Raw genomic sequence first — 11147 nt, forward strand, 5'->3', positions numbered from 1 at the left:
TCACCTGAGGATGCATAAGCAGATCCTGCCGCCGGAGTGTGAGCCTGCAGAAGCCAAATCTCTGCTTGCTTTCGATGTCCGTCAGCACGAAGGCGAAGTGCTGCCCGACCTGATTCTGAGACACCCTGGAACACAGGACAGCCCGCAACTCAGCCTTGGGCAAGAACGGTCACATAGAAAAGCAAGGGCATGCCCTGGCTGGTGTGGCTCAGTGGATAGAGCGTCGGCCTGCAGACTGAAGGGTCCCAGGTTCGATTCTGGTCAAGGGCATGTACCTTGGTTTCGGGCACATCCCCAGTAGGGAGTGTGCAGGAGGCAGCTGATCGATGTTTCTCTCTCATTGATGTTTCTAACTCTCTATCCCTCTCCCTTCCTCTCTGTAAAAAACCAATAAAATATATTTTAAAAAAAGAAAGAAAAAAGAAAAGCAAGGGCAAGAGCATAGGTGTGTGGCATTGGCTTCTCCTGTTCTATGAGTTGGTTCTTCGAGCCAGAACCACGTGCCAGGACCAAAATGAGTGTCAAACGCGTGAGCCTGAACTAAGTCATGCGCCAACTATCCAAGTCGGCGGTGACACCTTCCACGCCAAGCAACCCTGCACGTGCTAATCCCTTCCCAGGGAGGCATCAGGACACGTGTACGTGGGCGGCTTTTAATAATGTTCACACCTGGAGAAGCGCCCAAGGCTCACAGCACCCCTCCTAGCTCCTCTTCCTCGATCGTGACCTCGAGATTCGTGTGAAAACTGTGCCGTCGGTGCCGTTGGCAGGTACATTAGTTCCCCCGAAAGGAGGTGACACAGCATCGACTATTAGCATCCCTTAGCCCAGGGGTCCTCCAACTACGGTCCGCGGGCCACACGCAAATACAAATATTGTATTTGTTCCCGTTTTGTTTTTTTACTTCAAAATAAGATATGTGCAGTGTGCATAGGAATTTGTTCATAGTTTTTTTTTAAACTATAGTCCGGCCCTCCAACGGTCTGAGGGACAGTGAACTGGCCCCCTGTTTAAAAAGTTTGAGGACCCCTGCCTTAGCCCATCTTTCCAAATCGTGTCTTCAGTATTGTAAAAGGCCCGGCCGGTGTGGCTCAGGGGTTGAGCGTCGACCTAGGAACCAGGAGGTCGGGTTCGATTCCTGGTCAGGGCACAGGCCCGGGTTGTGGGCTCCATCCCCAGTGCGGGGTGCGCAGGAGGCAGCCGATCCCTGATTCTCTCTCATCATGGATGTTTCTCTCTCTCTCTGCCTCTCCTTTCTGCTCTCTGACATCAATAAAAACATATTTAAAAAAAAAAAAAAAATATATATATATATATATATATATATATATATATATTAGTAAAAGTTTAGGGTTTTTACTCATCCTGAGCGAAATATTTTCCTAAAATATATTTTCGTTTAGAATCCCCCTCCTACGCAGGTTCCTTAAAAAAAACCCAAAACAAACAAAACAAAAAAAAACACACCACTGATAAATAGGGGTGGTGAAACCCCCCCATGAAAAAACAAATCAATGATCTGCTATTTGTTGCTCCCGACCTCCCCACGGCACCCAGGGGTGTATCCAGCACAGTACACGCGGCGTGAGACTTTCCAACGCGCCCGGAGAGCTGCCCTGTGGCATCCGTGGACAGGGCCCTGTTTCTATAAAGCTCTTCTCAGAGGGGACAACTCGCGGCCAGGTTCACAGCCTCACACCGATGGCCCTTTCAATCACGGGGGGAGAAACAGGACGTGTCCATCTCATTTTAAAAGACGCCCTTCTAACGCCGAAACCGGTTTGGCTCAGTGGATAGAGCGTCGGCCTGTGGACTGGAGGGTCCCAGGTTCGATTCCGGTCAAGGGCATGTACCTGGGTTGCAGGCACATCCCCAGCGGGGAGTGTGCAGGAGGCAGCTGGTCGATGTTTCTCTCTTATCGATGTTTCTAACTCTCTATCCCTCTCCCTTCCTCTCTGTAAAAAATCAATAAAATATATATTATTTTTAAAAAGACGCCCTTCTAAGGCTCTGATAAGGCCTGATTAAGACCGTGCTCCTGAGGCACAAAAGGGAGAAATGGGACCCTCAGAGGTGCCCTAACCGGCCACCGGGGGGCGGGGGGGGGGGGGGAAAGAAAGGTCTCAGGGATTGGAAGCCCTTCTCCTTCCAGGGACCACTTTATGTTGAGCCAACCGTCTGTTGCTGTTGTTGGGGGCGATACAGAGAACGGACATTTTACTGGATTTTTTTTTTTAAAGCCATCGGGGCTAAGTCCTCGCTGAGACGGGTAAAGGGACTTCAGCGATGGCTCAGACGTACCTTTCGACGTCCGAAGGGGGAAACAGAACTTGGGCACGCTCTTCAGGACTTCCTGCGGAGCGCAAATCGGAAAAACAAACACACACAAAAAAGCTTTAGGATGTGTATAAAGACGCAGTTAAACCTTTTCTGAGACATGGGGGGGGGGGAGTTGGGGGGATAAAATAAAAGGGTTCATTTCTTAAGCAGAACGGGCCCAGGTTGGGCGAGGACCTAATTGATTATTAAGAAGGAAGGAGGGGTGTGTGACGGCAGATTGCAGGGACAATGGCCCGGGGCCCCAGGCGGCAGAGAGGTCTGGCCTGAAGGGTATTAACACCCTTCACATCCCCGCTGCGGTGCCCTCAACAAGGCCATATGGATTTTACAAGAAGCGCCCGCGCCATATGGGGAGGCTACTGGTCCCACAGACCAGCCAGGGGGACTTCTGACAGATCCTGGCCAGAAATAGAAATGTTGTTTCAATTAAAAGGCAGGTGGGGGCCGGGGGGGAGCAGAATGAATTACTGGGAGGTAGGGCCGCCTGTCCCACCGGAGAGCGGTTTAGAGAGAGACTTTGCAGCCAAAGAAACACGCTGATGGGACCCAACCCCTGGGAAACTCGGCGGCAGGCACCCGAGGTATAGCTCACCCCGAGGTATAGCTCGAATGAAACCTCCCGTGTCTGTCTACAACCCAGCCTTTCCGCCTAACACAGCACAGCTTCTAGGTGTCTCCCGTGAAAATCAAGGTTCTCATTAAGCGTAGAGAGTGGCCTCATTCAGGCCGAAACCTGCCGTGAGTTTCCATTTTTCCTAAAATAATTTTCCAAGCGTTCAGAAATCACACACACGCGCGCGCAGTTAGAACAGAATGCACATATTTAAATGGCCGGCCGTTTGGCCCCAAATAGAAAAAAAGGCCTGTTTTTGTCACATCCGAAAAACAGCTTCAGATGAAGTCTGAGTCCTTCGCTTAAACTTCAGAATGGAAGAGAGAACATCTGACAAGTTCAAAGCCAGGGGGTGTTGCGAGAGATTCATAAGCCTTTTCCTGTTAAAAAAGAAAAGGGCCACTATCTTCAAGCAGTAGCCACAGCCCCTGCACCCCCCAAAAATACCTTCCCTGTGACCTCTTCACCCTTAAAACCTACACCCCGAGAAACCATCGATCTCCCAGCAGCTAAACCCTGTAGGGAACGGGGGAGAGCGTGTTCTAAAGTAGAACCTCTCACGCTCTGTTAAAATGTGGAGGGCGGTCGGGTTCCCATGAGAAATAAAACATTGTGAACCCCAACGCTGGGGCCTCAGAGAGCCCCCAGCACCCCGGGTCCCGAGGCCGAGAGAAGAGCATCGGGTAGGATATCAGCCTCTGTCCTCAGGGCGGGGCCCTGGCCCGCGTAGGAAGCTGGGCCTGGGAAAGTGGGACCCGCATCTGGGGGAAGCGAACGGTTTTACTCCTGGCAACGTGCTGCCAAGTGCAATGAGAAGCCCGGCTGACCTGAAACCATCTAAATGACTGAGCCGGAACCGGATCGTGGCCAATGAGAGCAGTTCAGGGGCCAGCGCGCATCCTTAGCTTGTGCTGTGAACGTGAAGCCACTGACCACACTGACTGCCCCGGGAACACCATCGAGACCCTTCCCTGCAAAAGGGCTCTATCGTTTCTGGGAAGATAGGTAGGTAGGTAGGTAGATGATAGATAGATAGATAGATAGATAGATAGATAGATAGATAGATAATAGATAATGATAGATGATAGATAGATAGACGGATGGATAGATAGAAAAAGACGGTAGATAGATAGAAAAATAGATAGATGATAGATAGATAGATAGATAGATAGATAGATAAAAAAGATAGACGGTAGATAGAAAAAGATAGATAGATAGATAAAAAAGATAGACGGTAGATAGAAAAATAGATAGATAGATAGATAGATAGATAGATAGATGATAGATAGATAGATAGATAGATAGTAGATGGAAAAATAGATGATAGATAGATAGATGATAGAAAAATAGATAGATAATAGATAAATAGATAGATAGAAGATGGAAAAATAGATAGATGATAGATAGATAGATAGATAGATAGATAAAACAGGTACGATAGATTAGATAGAGGATAGATAGAAAAATAGAAAAGTAGATAGATGATAGACAGATAGATAGATAGATATGATAGGTAAGAGATTAGATAGAGGATAGATAGATAGATAGATAAGATAGGTAAGATAGATTAGATAGAGGATAGATAGATAGATAGATAGATGAGATAGATTAGATAGAGGATAGATAGATAGATAGATAGATAAGATAGATAAGATAGATTAGATAGAGGATAGATAGCTAGAGGATGGATAGATAGATAGATAGATAGATATTAGATAGAGGATAGATAGATAGATAGATAGATAGATAGATAGATAGATGACAGATACAAAATTCATTGTCTGCTTCTAAATATACCAAAATTAGGAATCAATTTCACATCCCATTTTTTTTCACATCAATTTTAAGGCTCAAATTAAGGTTCTCTCCTTAGAGGTTTCATCTTTCACATCCACCCCCCTCCTTCCACCAGCAACTCTCTCTCTCTCACACACACACACACACACACACACACACACACACACGCACACACACACGCACACGCACACACGCACACACACGCAGGCCCTGCTGCAACACAGCCTCAGCTCGCTTCCCAACTGGCAGAAGCGCGCCTCGGGGGACAAGCCTTTAAACCTCGGCGCTCTTTAAAATTCAACCAGCCAGCAGGCCCCCAGCCCAGCGCATCAACAGCCCAGACAAAAAAAGCCCCTCGGCTTCTGTCGGTGACAAAGCCGCCCAGCAGTGGCCTGTGTCTCCCCTGACAGGGGAAGCCGGGCTCACACAGATCAATAGATGGGAGTCCTCCCTAGCTCCCTCGGCTCCTGTTTCTGCCTTAATTACAGGTGCTATTCACACTGAAGTTAAAAAAAAAAACGAGAGAGAGAGGGGGGGGAGAGGGGAAGGGAGAAGGAGAGAGAGGGAGAAAAAGGTAGAGGGAGGGAGAGAGTATTGGAGGGAGAAATAAGACACATGAAATTCGTTTTGGGGGGATGCTTTTAACAATACTGTTAATTAAAAGTTGTACTTCTGCATTGATTGGAAGTGTTCATACGGTCTGATCTTTCCACCACACAGTGTTTTGGGTCACACACACACACACACACACACACACACACACTTCCAGGCCAGCACCCACAGATGATGTAAAGGTTTAAGGTAATACTCTTCAAGCGTTAGTTTCCCCCTGTTTTCTACAGGTTTTTGTTTTGTTGTTGTTGTTTTTTGTTTTGTTTTGTTTTTACAAAACACCCAATTTCCTTAACCGAGAAAAATAATTTGGGTTTGCAAAATCCTCTTAGTTATCTGGACTATTTTATTTTTATACGGAAAGAACACATGGACGACGTTAAAAACCAAGCTACCAAAAAGGAGGAAAGGGAACATCCATTATGAACAAACAGCAAAATGAAAGGGGCAGTAACACGTCTACCGGCATGCACCCCACAAACACCGCCCCCCCACGATCGGGTAAGCGAGCGCAGGGCTGACAAAAAGCAAACGCTGCCTCTTTTGGCCTCAATCCGGTATCTGTCCCCATAAGGATGAGGGTCAAGTGGATCTTGCGAGAGAAAAAGAGAGTCAACTGCGGGTGTGGCTACGGTGGATTCAATCTTTGTCCTCTGAGGTTAAGATCCACTGACAGGGGAAACAAGCATTTAAGAATCTACTTTTTTTTAAGCTAAAATATGTCAAGTGTGTCTCCTAATTCTAGTTCAATGATGACAAAGGTCCTCAATCTGTCTCTCCCTCTCCCTTATTCTCTGAAATCAATTTTAAAAAATAAAAAGAAAGTATAACCATCCATTAGGAGGGTTTTTCAAAACATCTATAAGCACCGGACAGCCCTCAGGGTCTGGACTCCACCACGTCGGCCCAAGGACAAGGCAGACAGACGTGTTCTTGGGGACAGACTGACCCCACATCCTCCTTGAGGGCTCGGGAGTCTTCATCCTCCTGCTCTGCTGTCCCCAGTGGGCTGGCCGTGCCCTCGGCTACCTCTACGCAGGGTCACAAAATGAGCGGCCGGACTTCCACACGTGACCTGCCGTCACAGCTGAGCCCCTAGAGCAGTGATGGCGAACCTATGACACGCGTGTCAGAGGTGACACGCGAACTCATTTTTTTGGTTGATTTTTCTGTGTTAAATGGCATTTAAATATATAAAATAAATATCAAAAATATACGTCTTTGTTTTACTATGGTTGCAAAGATCAAAAAATTTCTCTATGGGACACGGCACCAGAGTGAAGTTAGGGTTTTTCAAAATGCTGACACGCCGAGCTCAAAAGGTTCGCCATCACTGGCCTAGAAGCATCTCTGGCCAGGAGTGTGTTCATGGGTGGGGGAACCCTCCCCAGGAGCCCCCCTGCTGACTTTCTCATTCTGTCTGAGCCACCGAAGGTCAAAGCCACTCCTGAACCAAAGAATGACCGTCGGAGAAGCCAAGTCTATGGTGGGTCCTCTCTCTTGGTTCTTACTCTCCTGTCATCGTTCCAGGGGAAACACAGTTCTCTTTCCTCCTTCCCCCTTCAATGAGGGAGGTCGCGGCAGGACACCGTGAATGCTGACACGAGGAACTAGAGGTTGTCGACTCCGGTCAAGTTATTTCTCTCTATCGACATTTTAAAGGGAATTTTTTTATGGTTGGAAGATGCAAATAGCGGCCATGAAGCCAACACATTGTGCTATAAAAAAAAAAAACCACAAAAACAACTGTGCTGGTGACATGTAAATTTCAAGAGTTTTGCTTGCATGGGTGTATGAGTCCTACACGATAAGACCCTGCAGTCTACAAATATTCCTTCCCGAATTCTTTCCCCCCCAAAAAAATGAAGAATAGGAAATGCTTCCAAACGTATTTGATGAGGCCAGCATGACTGATTTTAGTACCAAAACCAGACAAAGACAACACACAAAAAAGAAAATGACAGGCCAGTACCCCCGATAAACATAGATGCAAAAATCCTCAACAACATGTTAGCCAACTGAATTCAACAATACATGAAAAGGATCATTCAACACGACCAAGTGGGATTTATCCCCCAGGGAGGCAAGGATGGTTCGACACCCACAAATCGACTGTTATCATTTATTGTGACGGAACTCAGAACAGTGGTAGTCTGGGGCTGTAGGGGTGGGGTAGGGGGCACAGGAAGTAACCAGGAATTAGCACAAGGGAACTTTCTGGAATGACAGGAAACAGTCTATATCTTTAAAGGAATGTGGGTTACACAGGTGTCGGCATCAGTCAAAACTCATTTCACCGTGCACTTGGGATCGGCACTGCACCATATCAAGGTCATTGGTCAAATATCCTATATAATAAAAGGCTAATATGCAAATCGACCAAATGGCGAAATGACCGGTCACTATGACACGCACTGACCACCAGGGGGCAGACGCTTAACGCAGGAGCTGCCCCCTGGTGGTCAGTGCACTCCCACAGGGGGAGCGCCGCTCAGCCAGAAGCCGGGATCACAGCCTCTTCCCCCTCCGCAGCAGCACTAAGGATGTCTGACTGATGGCGGGGAGCGGGCCTAAGCCGTCAGTCGGACATCCCCCGAGGGCTCCCAGACTGCGAGAGGGCGCAGGCTGGGCTGAGGGACACCCCCCCTGAGTGCACGAATTTGGTGCACCAGGCCTCTAATAAGTTAATAAATAAATATCTCCATTTGGATAACAAATTAAGGTCATCCTACCTAAGAGAAATAGCGAAGCTTTGAAGGGTTTAAAGGGGGGGAGAGAGGGCGTGACTGCACTTGAATTTTAGACAGATCCGCCTGGTCTCACGTGTAGCATGGATTTCACAGGGTCAGACTCAAGGCTGGGAAGTCCAATGCCAGGAGGCTTTTGCAATAATCCAGGGGACGGGTGGCCTTGAGTCACCAGTGACAGCTGCTCTAGGAATGCCGAGGAGGGCACAAGACTAAGATAAATGTGGGAGTCACCGCGGAGACATCCAGGAGGTGGCGGCTCCACATCTGGTGCTCCAGGGACAGGCTCTGGCCTCGGGGAAGACAAAGAGAGGCCATGGCACCGAGTCAAAGGCGCAGAGCGACCAGAGAGACCACGGTTTCACCCTCCACTTCTGTGGACGGTCGATACTGGTCTTCCTATTTTTTTGTTTGAGGTTCTCTCAAATTACACAAGCTCCGCCTTTCATAAAAAAAAGTCCACGCCCAAGACTTTGAATACGTCCAACGACAATGAAATCTGAAGTCCTCAGTGTCTTGTTTTGTTTTTTTAAGGAGTGTGTCTTGAAATTCTCAATAGAACTACTGGGAGCTATTATCTTACAGACGTCTTCTGCCCCACACCCACTACAGGACAGCCCTCCACCTGCCTGGACGAAACATCCAGTTCCACACTCCCTGCTGACTGTCACCTTGGGCCTCTGGCTGAGACTCTAAACAAAGGTGCCGATTTGGGTCTCGGTTCTGGTAACTCCGCACTCTTTTCTCTGAGAACCTGAGCCGCGAACACTGGTTCTTTTCACAGAGAGAAAGCCACCAAACAGGTCTCGCCAAATAGAATAGTGACGGGCGTGTGTCACTCCTGGTCTAGTCCTCTTCGGCCTGAATGACCTTAAAGAGAAAACACAGCTGGGCCGCTTGCGAAGGGTTTTACTCCGTCAACCAGAGAATATGTCTAGACCAGGGGTGGGCAAACTTTTTGCCTCGAGGGCCACAATGGGTTCTTAAACTGGACCGGAGGCCGGAACAAAAGCATGGATGGAGTGTTTGTGTGAACTAATATAAATTCAAAGTGAACATCATTACATAAAAGGGTACGGTCTTTTTTATTTTTAGTTTTATTCATTTCAAACGGGCCGGATCCGGCCCGCGGGCCGTAGTTTGCCCACGGCTGGTCTAGACAGTGAGTTGATAAGCTTTCTCCGGGAAGAGTGGACACTCCCCTTGAATAAATCATCTCTTACCTCCTGCTCATTCTTTCTGTTCTTTTATTGGGATATATGGGAAAACAAGGAGTCATTTTAAAAAACAGGGGTGACTTCTGTGTAACAGCAGACCAGGTGGAATCCTGTAAAAAGCGTCAACCTTTGTTCAGCTCCAAAGTAAAACCAAAATGGTTCTTCCTTTCACTAGACACTTTCTTGATGGTATGGCCGGCCTTCAAGTCTCTCGCTTCTTATTGTGGAGTCTTCTCAGACTGCGGTGATTTCTAATTTCTACCTTTTAGAAAAATATCTTTTTATTGATTTTTTACAGAGAGGAAGGGAGAGGGATAGAGAGTTAGAAACATCGATGAGAGAGAAACACCGACCAGCCGCCTCCTGCACACCCCCCACCGGGAATGTGCCCGAAACCCAGGTACATGCCCTTGACCGGAATCGAACCTGGGACCCTTCAGTCCACAGGCCGACGCTCTATCCACTGAGCCAAACGGGTTTCGGCTCTTTTTATTGATTTGAGAGAGAGAGAGAGAGGAAGGGAGAGGCCGAGAGAGGAAGATGGATGTGCGAGCACTGAGCCACGCCAGCCGGGCTGTCAGGCTAACGCTTTCCCAAGCTCTTCCCAAACTTCAGAGCCAGGCAAGGGCCTTCTCTCGTCGCACACAAGAGCCTCGGAAAGGAGTCCGATCCTCGTGTCTGCGCCTGTGTCTGCAATCGCGAGCACGCCCGCTAGAGACCGCACCGCTGCCTTTTCTGGGCCAACAGGCTAAGGGTAAAGACATATGCTGCCCGGCCGGCGTGGCTCCGTGGCTGAATGTCGACCTATGAACCAGGAGGTCAGGGTTCGATTCCCAGTCAGGGCACAGGCCCAGGTTGCAGGCTCGATCCCCAATAGGAGGGGTGTGGGAGGCAGCCGATCAGTGATTCTCTCTCATCATGGATGCTTCTATCTCTCTCTCCCTCTTCCTTCCTCTCTGAAATTGATAAAAAAAAATATATTTTTAAAAAGATGTACGTGTCCTAACCGGTGTGGTTCAGTGGATAGAGCGTCGGCCCACAGACTGAAGGGTCCCAGGTTCGATTCCGGTCAAGGGCGTGTACCTTGGTTGCGGGCACATCCCCAGTGGGGGGTGTGCAGGAGGCAGCTGATCAATGTTTCTCTCTCATCGATGTTTCTAACTCTCTATCCTTCTCCCTTCCTCTCTGTAAAAAATCAATAAAATGTATATTTTTTAAAAAGATGCATGTTACCAATTAGTAAGTTTACCAAGAGAAGCTGCAATCTTATCGCTTGTCTGGAACAACACACATGAATAAACCTGTCACTATGTGTTTGAAAAAGTGGGCCCTAAAAGCTACAGAAAACCAGGCGGAGTTCACAGATAATAACAGTCCCCATCAGTACCCGAGAAAGTGCTTAACAGACCACCAACACGAAGTTAATTTTTGAAATTACGCCCGCGTAAAGGTTAAACACGCATCGCATCTCGTGTACTTCTTGCAAGAGTCCTGTAGCGTCTCCCCCCCGCCCCCCCAACACGATCACGTCTTGGAGATTTAACAAGTCTCACCGAGGCGCAGCCTATTAAAATGCACATATCTTACCTCCCTGGAAAAATGAAAACGGATCGAATAAATAATACTGCTAATCTGGTCCCCATGCGCTCTCCCTGCACACACATACACACACTTGACTATTATTTACAAATTATAGAAGTCTGCCTTGCTCCTCCGACTTAGACCTGTATGATCTCAAACGCACCTCCTGGAGACATCGTTCGCCACCTATTCAAGTGTGTGCCTGGATCACCTATGAGACTCGGCTTATCTCCGAGGACC

General features: G+C 48.0%; 1 protein-coding gene across 1 annotated transcript in view; it reads right to left on the reverse strand.

The window, feature by feature from the left end:
• Positions 1-11147, reverse strand: part of DENND1B (DENN domain containing 1B) — a gene marked incomplete at its 5' end in the record, with an annotated part of 86697 nt that overhangs the window by 59071 nt on the left and 16479 nt on the right. The window contains 4 exon segments of the mRNA XM_023746072.1: positions 5-36; positions 38-125; positions 2302-2312; positions 2315-2353. Of these exon segments, the coding sequence (XP_023601840.1) occupies positions 5-36; positions 38-125; positions 2302-2312; positions 2315-2353 (170 nt within the window).

Source organism: Myotis lucifugus, unplaced genomic scaffold (genome assembly GCF_000147115.1).
Source record: "Myotis lucifugus unplaced genomic scaffold, Myoluc2.0 scaffold_625, whole genome shotgun sequence".
NCBI lineage: Eukaryota > Metazoa > Chordata > Mammalia > Chiroptera > Vespertilionidae > Myotis > Myotis lucifugus.